The sequence below is a fragment of the Falco biarmicus genome, chromosome 10 (genome assembly GCF_023638135.1).
Source record: "Falco biarmicus isolate bFalBia1 chromosome 10, bFalBia1.pri, whole genome shotgun sequence".
Classification (NCBI taxonomy): Eukaryota; Metazoa; Chordata; class Aves; order Falconiformes; family Falconidae; genus Falco; species Falco biarmicus.
The window spans coordinates 13,780,166-13,795,893 of NC_079297.1; the positions used below are offsets into that span (position 1 = coordinate 13,780,166).

General features: G+C 42.7%; 1 protein-coding gene and 1 long non-coding RNA gene across 2 annotated transcripts; one reads left to right on the plus strand and one right to left on the minus strand.

The window, feature by feature from the left end:
- Positions 1–1,732: 1,732 nt before the first annotated feature.
- On the minus strand, positions 1,733–3,800 carry LOC130156228 (uncharacterized). The gene is made up of 2 exons (XR_008824350.1): positions 3,629–3,800; positions 1,733–2,008 (listed from the first exon to the last, which is right to left on the minus strand). It is a non-coding gene; the product is annotated as an uncharacterized LOC130156228 (long non-coding RNA).
- Positions 3,801–5,047: 1,247 nt separating this feature from the next.
- On the plus strand, positions 5,048–12,762 carry GID8 (GID complex subunit 8 homolog). The gene is made up of 5 exons (XM_056354558.1): positions 5,048–5,175; positions 6,395–6,524; positions 7,716–7,912; positions 8,424–8,621; positions 8,932–12,762. Exons 2-5 carry the CDS (start codon positions 6,407–6,409, stop codon positions 9,103–9,105), a joined length of 687 nt encoding a protein of 228 aa, XP_056210533.1. The 5' UTR covers positions 5,048–5,175; positions 6,395–6,406; the 3' UTR covers positions 9,106–12,762.
- Positions 12,763–15,728: the final 2,966 nt, after the last annotated feature.

Here is a 15,728-nt window from a genome sequence, read left to right on the forward strand (position 1 = left end):
CTCTGAGGGGTCCCAAGGTTTACAGGAGGACCCACTCCTGACCCATCCATCTGAAGAGCCTTTTTGGCAGTTGGAGGTGTGAGATTTGGCTCTTTTTTTTTTTTTCCTCGTGGGTTGATAACACTGATTTCAGTTGGATTCCAGACAGGTGCAGTGTTTACTATGATGAATTAAGGAATACAAACATGAGGAAACGTAACATACTTAGCACTAATTCTATAGAATTACAGGATCCTATTAAGCAATTTGATTATAACTTTTAGAAGTCTACATTCTATACACAAGATTTCTGGTGGTAAAAGCTCAGGATAATGTTGGAAAAGCTGCTGTTACTTTTTTACCTAATAGCATAGTCAGCCTTTCTCCACCTGTAAAACCAGGCAGTACTAATACTTACTTAGCACAGGAACACCAAGAGGTAAAAAAACCCCAACAGATCCCTGTGCAAAAGTACAAGACACCATGATTAAAGGCAAGCAGAATTTCAATTTTTGTTCTGCAGCTACAGAGCTACAATAAATTAAAAGTACGTGGAGAAGAAATACCTTATGATTTGGTAGATCAAGCTGCACTGATTTATGCCCTGGGAAAAAGCTAATAACATGTTGTTAACAGACAAATTTAGCATCTAGGAAGTGCTCAAACCCAGGAATTACACACCGAGGGAAAGGGAACATGCAAACCAAGGAACTTGTTGGTGTGCAAGCACCAGTGAAGAGGGGATGACTGCAATAGGGGATACAGCAGTGAAACAGGTTTTAAATTCCTCTTACACATATTTGGCAAGAGGCTTACACCATCTTAAATATAACACTGATTCACTTTGCACACCCAGTGAATACTAGCACATGCCACGTTCAACCCACAACTTTGTGTTAAAGCCCAAGTCAAGACTACCTACCTTTGCTGACTGAACACTTGTGTCACCTTCACTGAAATGGTACCATCAGCACCTCAGTTCTTTCCCTGCCTCATTCCCTTCTTAATTCTTTCCCTGTTAAAGCCTAATTTATTTTCATTTGGGAAATTTGCTGCTGGGTTACTGGTCTGAATCCACATTGTCCTGGTTTTTAGTGATCTGTATAATGCAAGTTTTGTTTCAGTTTAGGCCTCATATAAGATGATGATAGTTTCTAACTGGTTTGAACAGAAAACACTGCTTCTAAAACAGTCTAATAAGCACCTCGTCTATCTCTCCTTAAACACCAGAAAAGCTTACGCTGAGCCAGATATAAATCCTTCAGCGCTAAGGCTCCTTAGAACTTTTTTCCACTGCTTTACAAAACCTTTTCTGCTATTAGGCAGTCAGTGCACTGAGATTTTCCTCTGCAGCTGACACATCTTTGTTTATCCCTTGGGCTTCGCTAATTAGTGTTTTTTTAAAATTCAGGCATGTACAAATTGGCCGTACTTACATTTGCAGTGTCTCACACAAGGGCCTTTACATGTGACCCATACAACTACTGTTTGCCATGGGCACCAAGGCATCATCCTCGTATTGCACAGAGATGGTCTCCCCAGACTTGGGATGTCACTTCTGCTCTCTCACCCACCTTTCCCTTCACCGAGATAGTAACCTTTTCCAGTGTTTGAAGATGCAAAGCCCTGAAATGTAATACTCACTTTATGTGCACCCCTTCTCGCAGTTGTTCTTCACTAAACGTTCTGGTGAGCCAACTTCAGCAGCCAGGGAAAAACTAGAGACAGAGTTAGCCCATGAAAAGAGTAGGGATAAAAGCAAATGAGCAAGTTTATTCCCTCCATGTCTAGTGTTTTTGCTTTTATTTAACAGATAATTGATCATTTGAAGTCTGAAGAGACTGATTTCTGTTGGTGGTGCTCCAGCTCTACCTTTTTTTTGGTGGAGAAAGGCCTCTGTCTTCAGAGTTAAGCACATCACTCAAAGTAGATGCATCAGATGTCAAGGTACTGTATCCTCTGTGTCCTTGATTCTCCAAGGCTCTGGATACTTCAATTTTCATAAAGACTAGATGAACTCAGAAAAATACTTTACTGAGGGTTAATCATATTCACATGCAGCCCCCCCCGCCCTGCCGCGCCGCCCCCCCCCCCCCCCCCCCCCCGCCTTTTTTTGCAGGGATTTTTCTGACTTCTCCAGGGATAGTGATTTTGGTATGGGACGCACTCCACTCAACTCTAAACACCAGTCATCAAAATACTTCTTGACATTAGGAGGTATCAAATCCTAATATCTGTAAAAATTCCACAAACTGCACTGAATTACAGTTATTAGATGTTTGTTTTCAGCTCAGTTTTGTAGTCTTGCCCAAAAATCCAACTTCCTATGCTATTACTTCCCTCATTACTGTAAGACTCTTGTAGGACTGCAACATACTGAACCCACAGGATAGTTTCCTGAGAGCAAAGTATTTTGTTTCCATGCATTTTAATCCAACTTTGGAGTCACAGTAGTATCCTGCAAGGTTTTCCCTGAGTAATAAACTAAAGATTTGGTTCCAACTTTGGGGAGAACGTGGGAGTTTTTAAACAGAAGTTAGGCTTTAGTGCTAGGAAAAGAACAAATGATGTAAGAAGCTTTTGCCCTGAATTGCTGCACAGCTTTGTGTCTTCCTACTCCCTTCTTAATTTTGTGACATTTAACCAAGAAAGTCCATCCAAGCTTGGTATTTCCAAATCCTTGAGTATTCCAGGCTATGAAGCACAGGGAACACAAGCATTCCTCTTCACTAAAGGCAGCTGCAGGTATTATACATGGGACGATTAAACATTTATTCAGTGAGCCAGAAGTTAGAGGGGAATACAGAAAGTGATGAGGCAGCTTTCTATCAGAAAAGCTAGTATAAAATGTCTCATTTATCACTCAAGATACTGCTCAATCCTCCAAACACGCAGTTTTCATTGCATGTGGAACAGTAATAGGGGAAAAAAAGGGCCTGTATCAAGATAAAGGAATAATAGTTTTATAAGGTTGTTGGTTTTTTTTTAATGTACTTAGGGTTTTATCACACTGGGCTAATACTGCCATGAAAGGTGTCATAACAAGTAGTACTATTTAACTAAATAAAAACAATTCATGCATTAGCAAGTCACTTTCTTTCCAGACTCATTAAGAAAATACTTAAATAGTAATATTCAAAGCCTGTTTGTTGCAACTCTAGTGGTTATAACACCTCTCCTCTCAAATGAAAGCAGAGTTTCTAAGATACGACGTTACCAGAAACATCAAAAAGCTAGGGAAAGCACATGAAAGGAAAAAAACCACCAAGAACAAAAAGAGAAGAATGCAGCTGGCCACGATATTCTGGACAACACCACTATAAGCTTTTTGTTAACATTATAGTCAGAAGAAATGCCAACTCCTAAAAATATTAAAAAAAAAAATCCAAAACCAACCAAGCTTTTTTCATGACAAGCAAAACCGCAACTTGGGAGCTGCTTTTAGCCCATTTTTACTTCTCTTTAGCTTAGGGACAATAAAAGGATAAAGGGAAACTTGTGCTGCAGTTGAGCAAACATACCCAACCTCTGAAAAAACAGGTGTCAGCACCACACAATCAAGCATGCTGCCAAACAGCAGCTCGCACGTTAGCTTACTTATTCAATATATTAGTTTACTTACTAGAAAACAGCTACACCTATTCTTTACCTGTAAGCAGCAACTGTGATGTGAGTTACACTCGGTTGCCTCCTCTCTGCTTGGGATATGTTTCCCTCTCTCGAAAAGACAGGAAAACCCCTCCCAGAGAGGAGTATCTTCCTCCTCTCCCTGTCTTTATAGAATTCTCCTGAGAAACTCCACCTTTTGGGGAGGAGCTGACAAGAACCAGACAGGACATCTAAGCCAGCGAGAGATTTACAAGCCTACCGGTTCAAAACTAAAGAGTGTGAACGTTTATGTTTCCCAATGAGTAAAATTCATTGAGATTAGTTTTTATATTAAAACCTGAAGACCCCTCTCCAATCAATAGGAATACTTGCTACACTGCAGCTTTTTGTCATATGGCTAACAACTAATGGCACTTATTACTAAATATTTGAAATTCTTTGTCCCAAATTCTGCATTGTTTATAAGCTTGGAGCTTGCTTTGGGGAAATATGTTAATAAATTATTGATTACATTGTAGATTTGTGCAGTTTTGATGTAAGGACAGTTGTAATGGAAGTGAGCTTTGGAGGTGGCACTTTACTGCATGGTTACAAACACAAGAGTGAAAAATGAGCAATTGTATCCATATTCCCAGTCTAAGTGAAATGACGTTTTCCTGAGGACTATCATTCGTAGCATTTCACACTTAGTGGTATGTCTTGAGCCTGCTCTTCATTTAAATATAGAAATTGAGGTGTGTTCTTGGCTTTTCAGCAGAGTGCTTTAATTCACAAACCCTGCTGGCTCTAGCGCAGTGAGTTTATTAACTTTCCTCAGCAGCCAATACAAATATTGGCAGAGATGACAGAGCAAAGCCCTCGGCCGGGTAGGCGCACGGCCTGGTGCACCGTGGGCAGTGGGAGCTGGCGGAGCGGCACACTCCTGTCCCGGGCTGTGACCCACCTCCCTCGCCACTGCTCTGGCACATCGGCAGGGCCAGGCAGCCCCAGCCGGAATGGCCAACCCTTGCCAAGCTCGAGGTCTGCGCTGACCCCGCCATGTCCGTGGACCAATCGCTCAGACTCTGCCTCGGCCGTCAATGCCAGGCCGGTGCCCCGCTCGCAGGCAGGCCCGCACTGCCACCGGACACGTTATGGAAGCGTGGGGGGGACGTGGAGCACACAGCAACTGCGGTACCTCCCGGGCCCGCCGGCGAGGCAGCATGGCGGAGCCGCGCCGAGCCCTGCGCTGCCGCCCGCCCCGCGGCCGTGAGCCGAAGAGGGGCTGGGGGCTCCGGGGCTCCTCAGCCCCGGTCGCCACAGCGGCCACGCCGCCTCCAGTGACCCCCACCCCGCCGGCTGGCCCCGCGCCCCGGCCGCCCCCGCCGCACGGCCGCCGTGGGCCCGGCTGCCCGCTGGCGGGGTGCGCCCCCACGGCAGGCCGACACTCTGTCCCGCGCGCCGACTCTATGGTTGTGTTTTCTCGCCCCTCTCCGGGCGCTGATTGGCCGAGAGGGCGGTTCTCGCGAGATCCGCGCGCCAGCGGCCTGGCGGAGGTGGCGGAGGGGCTCGCGTTCGTGCGTTGGAGCCGGCACCGCGGCGCGCTCGGTAAGATGGCGGCGGTGGGTCCGCTCCTTCCCTTAGCGGCCGGGGGCCGGCGGGGGCCTGCCCTTGGCCCGGTGGGTCGGCCTGGCGCTGTCCGCTGCGGGTGGTGGGGACGCGCTGGGCCTGTGGCGAGCTGGGCCGAGCGCTTCGGTGGCCCGGGCCCCGGGGAGGGCCAGGTCGGGGGCAGCGGCTCGGCGGGCCGGTGACGGGCGGCGGTTGCGGGGCGGGGGGAGTCCCCCCGCGGGCGGGCGCCGTGCGGAGCTCGGGGCGGCGCGGCCCGTTGCGGCGGGAGCCCAGTTCCCCCGCCGCGTGGTTGGGAGCGGCGTGAAAGCGGGGCTGGGGCCCGATCGGTCCCGGAGGCGGCCCCGGGCGGCTCCTGGCTCTGGCTGTCCGACTTCCCGGGGCGCGGTGTGGCCTTGGTGGTAGTTCAGGGAAGGGAAAACCTGTTGGAAGTGGACTGGCGGTGGGAAGGCGCTGCCGCTCCTGCCTGGCTGAGAGGGGTGGTGGTGCCTGTTGCTGTTGTTGTTGCCGCCTCTCCTCCCCCTTTCGCTGCCGCTGTGGTCGTGACTTGAAGGTAGAAATGAATGAATGCCGGCTTTAGCAAATCGATTTGCTTGCCAATCTGAAAAAAAAATCTGCCGTCAAGAAAAATGCTAGGAGCTAATATTTTAGTAACGTTGACAGGAGTACTTTTGGGGATAGTGAAGCTAATGGTGTCAGTCTTTTAGTTGTGCACTGGATAACACATGTATCATTACAGTTTTGTAGCTGTACAATATATGGAGCCGTCCTGTCTAAGTTGTGGTGAAAACTTTAAAGCCAATATTGTTTACGTAGGCTTTGCTTTAAACATTTGTTACAAGTTTTCTGGCTGTCAATCTCTGATTCACTTGTCTCACACTGTGATGCTGTGTGTTCTGTGGAAATCCTAAACAAATTTTTTTTGGAGTGAGTTTAATAGTAAGTACAAGAAGACAGTATTTGAATTTTTTATTCTGATAACTGATGAAAGCAGCTTTAGAGACTGGCTAGTAAATGTGAAACGGTGCAGTAACAGGGAGGAGAAAAATGCAGAATTGTGGTTTGAGATAAAAGGGTCTCTTTCAGATTATTAATTTAAAAGATCTCATTAAAAAAAGATGTAAAGATGGTAGTAACACAGTGCTTACATACATTACACTTCTTGAATCATGTTAAATGAGTTGCTTTTCTTTTCTTGTAGTAAGAATTCAGGATGAGTTATGCAGAAAAACCTGATGAAATCACGAAAGATGAATGGATGGAAAAACTTAATAACTTGCATATCCAGAGAGCAGACATGAACCGCCTTATCATGAACTACCTTGTTACAGGTAAAAATGAGTGGTAGCGCTAGGAGGCTTTTAAGTGCACGCCACTTATGTTATCAAGACAGACATTTTTGGCTAGAACCTGCTACTTGATGGAATGAAATCAAGGGCTTTGAGGACTTAGTGATTGCTGTTGGCTTTTCTTAGCAACATACAGCTGCTCTTGTGTTCCTTCTCCTAAGTGGAAACTGACTAAGAATCAGACACAGAGCAGTTACCATGCAATAGAAGTGACATTTATTAACCTTAACTCTTCTGTTAAAGGATGTAGAAAGTGTTTTCTGGAGCGCTGTGAACAAACATGACCCATTTCTGTATGATGATGTGCCTTTTTATGCTGTTAAAACAGAGTTCAAGATATGTTGCAGTTGTTAAATAGCACTCTGAAAGCTGCACAAAACAACTATCAGAAGCAAGTTTTAACTGGCTAGAAGAATAAACTCTAAAAGGGCACTGTTGTCAAAATAGTTTGAGACCAAAAATACTACACCCTTCAGCATATAGCCTGACTATATACTTAGAACAATCAAAAACCTTTAGAAATTGTCCCTAGCAATTATGATGCATACCATCACAGTAAGCTATACTAGGGTGGAGGCGTTTGTATCCAATCTACACCCCTGTTTACATTGCTGTGTAGGTGAGGCCTCTGGGATGAAGGAAGAGCATCTTAGTGGATGGCATAAATGATTTTTGTGTATATGAAAGCATGACTTAGGATTTAAAATAGCTGTTATGACTTTAAAAAAATATGTTGGTATGAGAAAGCAAATTTCATTCTGTTTCTTCTCAGTAAAAGTGGTAGGTCTGTGTAAAAAGACTTGGGGGCTGTGGGGCAAAGCAAAACCACCCAACTTTTGAAAACAGGATTTTGAAAATTACATTTCAGAGTAAGTACAGCACTCTGTTTAATAAAGTATAAAACAAGCTTTCAGGTTAAGAGGTATCAGACTACAAGTTGCGTGCATCCTTAGCAAATGAGGGCATGTAAGTTAAGACTGAATTCAGCATGCACTGTTCGACGCCTGTTGGATAATTGACTATTTAAATAGAGAAGAATTTTTCAGAGGTTCAGATTTAAGTCTTTAAACTTGCAAAATGCACAAGCAATACTAAAATATTTTCATTGAAGCTGATTTTTTTAAAAAAGTGTTTCATGAAATGTATTTTATAGGTAAAATGTTTCTGTTTCAGAGGGCTTTAAAGAAGCAGCGGAGAAATTTCGAATGGAGTCTGGGATTGAACCCAGTGTTGATTTAGAAACTCTCGATGAAAGAATAAAAATTCGAGAAATGATACTGAAAGGACAGATTCAAGAAGCCATTGCATTAATAAACAGCCTCCATCCAGAATTGCTAGATACTAACAGATACCTTTACTTTCATTTGCAGGTAAGGACAGGTGGCAAACCTTATCTTTGTTTCAGAGGCTGCTGAGAGACTGGAAAAAGTATTGCAGATGTTATGAGTATGTTGGGAAGTTTGTGGCGAAGCATGATGCAATTTCATGTGTTTGTTCTTTGTATCGTTTTGTAGCAGCAGGAAACTTTGTGGTATAGTGCAGGAACTGTCATACGTATACACTTACTAATGTGAAAACTTATAACAGCATCAGTGGTCTGTGACTTACCGACTTCCAATTACTGTTGGTCTGTATTTCTAGTAGTTCCTTTAGTAACACATCTTTTCAAAACTCAAAAGCGTCAGGTTACCTTTTCCAGTAGATTTTGTAGCCAGGTCTGCCACTTCTTGTCTTACAGACTGAGGAGAATTGACCTCAAACTGTCAAATTATGGATTAGTATTTGTCTCAAATTACACACTAATGTCTGAAGATTGCAGTCTTGAAATACTGAAGATTTGTTAATTTGTTTAGCTAATATTCCCATGTTTTTTGTATGTAGCAGCAGCATTTGATTGAACTGATTCGGCAGCGTGAGACAGAAGCAGCTCTGGAATTTGCTCAGACCCAATTAGCAGAACAAGGCGAGGAGAGCAGGGAATGCCTGACAGAAATGGAGCGTACACTGGCTTTGCTTGCCTTTGATAATCCCGAAGAATCACCATTTGGAGACTTGCTTAACATGATGCAGCGACAGAAGGTAGTCCTTTCTCAAGAGGAAATTGATGTCTTTTATTCATATGTGGTGAAAATAACATCCAAATATTTTTGAAATGTTCAGAAAAAATGTTTAAAGAGGTGTGCAAAAGAACAGAAGTATTTCTTAAGCAAGATTTAAAAAACTGGAGTTAATGTATTCAAGTATTTGGCTGTCTTCCTTGTCTCCAGGCTCATAGTCTGTGGAGCTTTGTCCTGACCGTGTTCTGAGGAATTAGCACACTAGGTGTGATCTTTCCAGTGTCGGTGTGACATTAGTAGTGTTAATCATATAACAACTATTTCTTTTCCAGGTTTGGAGTGAGGTTAATCAAGCGGTTCTAGACTATGAAAATCGTGAATCAACACCCAAGTTGGCAAAATTACTGAAACTACTACTGTGGGCTCAGAATGAGCTGGACCAGAAGAAAGTGAAATATCCCAAAATGACAGACCTCAGCAAGGGGACGATCGAAGAACCCAAGTAAATCGTGTGCAGATGGACATCAAACAATCTTAGTACTGCACAGTATACATTTATATCAGTCTGTGACTGAAATATTTTTACTACAATACAGCACTCAATTCAGATTTTTCAATGAACATCTAATTTGAAGGGAGAAAAGTCCCTTTTAAATGCTGCAAAAACTGCATTGAAAGGCGCTGTATCTCTTTGAAAGTCTGACTTAGGCTATGCACTATGATACATTTTTAAAAAACAATTAAACAAGACAGGAAAAATAGCATTTTTAAAAGTACAGAACTCAAGCTTTCTAATTGGCTACTGATGCCTAGTTTAGTGGCCAGTGCGTTAATACGGAGTTATATTGGCAACTATTCAGTTAAGTTTAACTGTCTCCTGTTTGAAATGTGTATATAGAACAGTGAATATTTTCTACCTTTAAGTTATAGCCAGACATACATTCCCCTTAAAAGTAACTGGTCAAGTTTTCATCTATAAACTTTGCAGTAAGGTCAACCTTTTGCTTAGGAAATAGTGTACAAACTTGTAAATCATAATTTAAGGACTTTTTTTTTTTTTTTTTCCTTGTTTCTGACTTTTTGGTGCTTTATATGGTGAGAGCTATGTTCATAATGGATCAGTGACCCAATTTTCAGGAGGAGTGTTGTTGGAAGTAAGTTTTTTCTTAATTTTCATGAATGACCAAAATGGCCCCAAGGCATTTGAGGGTTTTTAACAGGGGCCTTTTCCCCCTATATTAAATTTGCAGCTGTAGACACTGCAGTGATTCTAGCAGGCTACTAAAGCTTTGAAGGCCACTTGATATTTGTAAGCTGAAAGACATGCTTGTGTTAGGAAATTAAGTGGAGGGGAGAGATACTCGTTGAAGCCTCTGGTGTATCATCTTGTGCAGGATATGCCTTTATGCTTGCTGAATAAGAATCGTTTTAGAGCTGCTTGGGCTGTTTTAATGCCTTTTGCTGAGCAGAGCAGGGCTGTCTAAAAACAGATTATTTCCATTTTCTCAATTCTTCCATACCTTTCTGAAGAGATGCAGTTCATCTTCACCTGTATTTGTTTACTGACTGTCCTCACTCCAGTTAGGATTATAGTTTTAATGTTTTACACGTGAAGTCCAGACTTTAAGTCAACAAATTGTAATCTTCTGGGTATGGGATGTTTTGGTCGACTCAGTTTTGCAGCACTGGACGTTGGTGTATATCCAGTGGTAGTAAGCACTAATCTTGCCAAACCGATCTCTAGATTTTTAGGTCTGTATATCAAGTTATTGCAGATTTGCTGAACAAAGACCAAGCTGATGGGTGAAATAGCTTAACATCATGAAACACTGGCAGTTGTCACACCAGTCCCATACTGTACATAATCTAGTCTTGTATGGTAGATATTACCCTGTAGAATGAAACTTAGTTTTCACTTAATTTTACTGGAATACTTACGCATTAAACTGTATAAAGCTTTGCAGATACACCTGACTTATGGAAACTAACAAAACCTGTTACTGATTGCATTACTGTGAACACTGTTTACTTGTGTAGCTATTTTTTGTGGGGGGAAGCCATTGTTTGTTAAGCAGCTATTAGAGATGCAGAGCACCAAGATTAAGCTAGATGGTGGATGTGACAAAATTATTTGTTCCCATTTATTACTGATTGTTCTGTTCTCCACTTTGAGGCATTTGTGGTATGGAGGTCTTAAAGTTTGTACATAACAAACGAGCTGTCAGTAGCCCCCCAACTACTACAGCAGTCTGGCTTTCCTTCACCCAGGCTGGTTATTCTAACACCACATTTTTAACAGTTGCGGGTGTTTGGTTTGGTTATTTTTTTTTTAATTCTTTTTTTTTTTCCTCTTCTTTTTCCAGTCGGTTGATGTCTGAAAACCATGTATAACTTTCAGTTTGTGAGAAACTGTATGGTTAATGTAACTTTGTTTAATAACAAACTGCAGAAACAAAACTGGAATAGCTCTAGTTTCTTCATATATGAACTGATCAGCTTTTCCTCTGTTCTGACACTTCCGTTGTTAAATCTCATCTAAAGCTTCTCCCAGATGAAATGGAAAGTGGTGTGGTTTTGTGGCATAACTAGCATTTTTCTCCATGAGAAATGCAGTATTAAGTCCTGGTTGAGAAGTTCACTGTACTTCTAGAACGCTACGTTAATTTCATATAGTATCTGGGCAGAGATTGAGCATAGATTACTTGAATTGTCACTAGCTTGTTTTTGGGGTTTTTTTTTTCCCATTAAAAAATAAACATGTTTTTTAAGGGGTTTAATATAAAATTAGTATAGAACTATCTCACTTTGTTTTTATGAACATGCCACATTGATAAGCAGCTTTAATCTGTAAAGTTTTTGGTAACTGCAAGAAAATATTCGAAAGCTATGCATTTTAGAGAAAGCATAAAGGTAGTGATATTGGTACTTCTAAGGATCTTTATATTAGTGTATATAAAATAGTTTGCATATACAAATATAATATATAATCTGTTTGAAATATTCTTGAATGGTAGGGGCTGTGAAACATAATTTATGGAAATATTGTACACAGTAAACAGATGTCTCAGTACACGAATGAACTTTTGTCATATGCATGAGAAGTGTCTTATTTGGTGACTACTAATTAATGGGATTTTGTTAACCCATTTTTGTTAGATAACCACTTTAACAAATATTATTAAATGCCACTTTGATCAGTTTGCTTTAGTGTAAAAATACATATTTTGTTCCACTTAATCTAGAACAATATGAAAATAACTTTTGTTAGAAGATTTGTTCCAAACTCAGCGGTGGCAAACAAATCTGGTAATTAAACGTGGTACACTACACTCATTCCTCCCCCAGCCTTCCCTTTGTTGAAAGCAAATAAGGTCTTTTTCATCAGTGCTATGGACATGGAAGAACTTGGGTTGTAAAATACCCTGTCTTACATGCCTTTGCAGAAAGGCTGTATATCAAGTGTGTTTTGATTAGGCTACAGCTCTCTTCCTCTTTTCCAAAACCTGTCACCTCCCTAGTAATGTGTCATCTTCGCTATTACCACGTCTCTGTTCTGCCTGTCAAATCCAAGCTAAATTGCGGTGGCTCCTGTTGTGCCATGGAGTCATTTGTTGAAGGGTGGGGGATAACAGGTTTCCATGAAGACGAAGTGCCAGTGGTACTTTCTGAGAAATCCTTACTGAACTCTTAATTCGATACAGCTGGAAAAACAGGCTGCTGCACAGAAACGAACAGCAGAATTTTAAGTAAAGCATTTACTCTCAAGACTTGTGAAGAGGCAAACATATGTGCTTGAAACCAGGTGAAGTACCTCTCTCTCTTTAGGATGATTTCATTGAAACACTTTCAGCTCCTTCCACCCACATTAAAAGAAAAATTGCAATGAATGTGGAGAGCACTTATGTAGCATTTAAGATGTATGAAATTACCTGGAAAGAATGTTGTCTCCTTTCCACTCCTTGTATATATAGGGGAAGCCATTACATTATTCTAGGATGATTTTTATTGTTTTTAATTTGTAAAATTTATGCTTTGTATGCTTGAGTATAAGCTTAAAAGCATTGCTAAAAACCATCCTTGAGTCGTAGATGACTGTTGCTTGACTTCAAAACACTTTCTGTCCGAGTTTGTTACAAAGCTTATTAAATTGAGTTGGAGCGTGATCCCTGTGTGTCTTATCTTCACGGGTGATGGGACCTTCTGCGGGCAAGAGCACCAGGAAGCATCCTTGAGATACTTCCCTCAATAGAAAAGGGTATAGAGTAATATTTTGTCCTAAATCTGCCTTTAGGCTACAACAGGTTGAAACAGGTTCTGATCTGCACTGCAGATCTCTCTTCCATCCTGAAGCAATGTCACCGCTCAGTGTTTTTTGGTGCTATGATGTTCTTAACGAAAGGGGATGAGTAGGGTTTGTGAGCAAGTGTCCCCAGCCCTGCTTGTCAGCCGGTTTGGTTTACGGGCTCACCTGTGCAGACCCAAATCTTAGCAACCTCGAAGCAACCAACCAAAGCACCCTCAAAAGGATTTGTACTTACCAATGGGCACATTGAGGTGCTAGAAACTCTCAGTTGCTTTCCTCCCTCCTCCTGCCTTCGTATGATTACATGAAGGATGATGTTGGCCAAACTGTCAGTGGGCTGCACGTTGATGCATTCAGGCACCTCAGAACCAGAAAGCCCCATGCGCTCTCTGATGTTAAATGGAGATTCCAACAATGTTCTGCTGTCTTGAACCCACCTGCGTGGATATCTGCGTGGGGGTTGCTGTTCATTCAAAAGCAATCTCAACTTGCCAGCTTCCTTGATGGCGTGCTTATTTTTGAGCACGTTGTTTGCAGCAGTTTTGCAAAGCCGTGTTACTCAGCACTGGAAACCACGTGCGTGTTCTTCCGACTGAGGGCTGGACACGCTGTGTGGAACCTGCGTGTTGGTCGGCAGGGAGCTCTCAAGCTGCAGCTGGGCCGTCCTTCCAGGAGACAATGAGCGTCCTTTATGGAACATGCGAGCCTATTTCCCCTTTCACACCCCTTCAGGATTTGGCCTTGATCTGTGCTTAACTTCATAAAGTCTTGAAATAATACAACCGTCGTGTGGATAAACTTCAGTGATAGTAAATGCTGGCTCAAATCCTAACCCAATAATCTTTTGTTTGGTTTAATCTTTTGACAGGTTAAACTGAACAAAGGAAAAACTAGAGGAGATTGTGTTCTTGCATAAGATCACTTTCTTTAGTCAGCACCTGTCTTCTGAGCTGATTCCATTTGCCATTTAATCAGCTCGGTGGGAGGTTTGCTTCCAGAAAATTATGCAGCAGTAAAGGAATGATGTGGTTTTACTTTTTAAACTTAGTTATGTACATGTGATGGCTGTTACACTCAAACACCTTTTTTTATTTTTTTTTTGACTGCAGCTATTTTTGACAGTGAAACTAGCTTCTTAAGTGAGAAGCAAATTAGTCATAGAAGCTATTAATTGAAGAGGTGATATTGAGCAGTGCAAGGAGAGGAACCGAAGAGTGCAACAAATAAAGAAAACTTTGTGCGATGTGCTCGATTTCCAAATTGAATCAGAATTTTAGTAAGTTGGTAGCCACTGTTGGAGGTGCTTGTATGCCACAGCAGCGAAGCTCATACCCAGGTTTGAGTTAGTAAGTTTTGTGTATCTGTGATTCGTGTACCATGCCCAAGACCTCCTCAGTTCTTTTCTGAGCTTACTACATCCATTTCACCTCTGTAGTTACATCAGCACTCATCTCCCCTCCTGCCTCGAATTAACATAACTCCAAACATATGCTCTTTAAAAACCCCAAACGTATTGGACGATGGTTTTGATTTTTGGCTGCACTTCATCATGACTTGGCTCCCTCTTCTGGAAACGGGCACAGTAGCAGAGTGAGTAAAAATACTTCATAGTTTCCCGTTTCCTGCCCAAATAAAGGGAGGAAAGCCTACAACTGGGTGAAGACAAACTCTGTGGTTACTACACGTGGTTCCCCTCAGGTTCTGCTTGCAGCAAAATTTGTTGCGTTTGTTTCCCTCTGTCGGCAGCGGGTCTATGGGACTGTGTGACTGCGCCACAGCCCTTCTGGGTAGATCTCTCCTCTGAGGAAAGAATGCTGCAGTAAAGGACAAAGTACAGTTTTATGGTTTTAGCTTTTGTCAGCGCTGGTGACCTTCTGGAGTTTTCTCCATGGTGTGTGAGGAACCTTTTTGCTATCTCACTCTCTCAGGTTCAGTTTGGTAATGCTGCTACCCCTCTTAAGTAGCTAACTGCTCTTCAGGGACCTGCAAAATATTTGTTAGAAGAATGAGGGAGTGAACTTGTTAGTCTGCTAAAGGCTTCATTTTTAACCAGCGTTTGCAGGCTGCTGGCTGCAGGAGCAGCAGCTGGAGACGCCGGTCCCACACGTGCACCTGGTGCCTTTTGGTGCCGCCCAGAAGCTCTGGTACCTTCTCCCAGGGCCATGGACGACCTTGGTCAGGCTCTGCCGGAGCTCCTCCAGCTCGTGCTGACCTGAAGCTTTGCCATGGCTGCATCGGAGTTGCCATTGGCCACAGAATTACCCGAACAGTGTCTTCACAAGGCTCCTCCGCCTGCTCATCCTATCCCTGAAGTGAGTCACAAGTCCTCTTGTTCTGGACTGAGATAACCATCACTAATTACCTGTTTCCATAAAGGAGCCTGATTATCTCTTTCAGATGCTTACAGCAAGGCAACAGCTCTAGCCAACAGTTAAACCAAGCTGTAACAATACTTATTCCGATTTATTTTTTCCTTTAATTCTTTGGATGGGAATATCATATTCTGTTCTAATCCTTAAAGGGGGCTATAAGAAAGATGTGGACAGATGTCTTAGCAGGGCCTGTAGCGACAGGACAAGGGGGAACAGCTTTAGACTAAAAGGGTAGGTTTGGATTAGATATAAGGAAGAAATTCTTCCCTGTGAGGGCGGCGAGGTGCTGGCACAGGCTGCCCAGAGCAGCTGGGGGTGCCCTGTCCCTGGCAGGGTTCAGGGCCGGGCTGGACGGGGCTGGGGGCAACCTGGGCTGGTGGGAGGGGTCCCTGCCCGGGGCAGAGGCATTGGAACTAGGTGGTCTTTAAGGTCCCTTCCAACCCAAACCTCACTA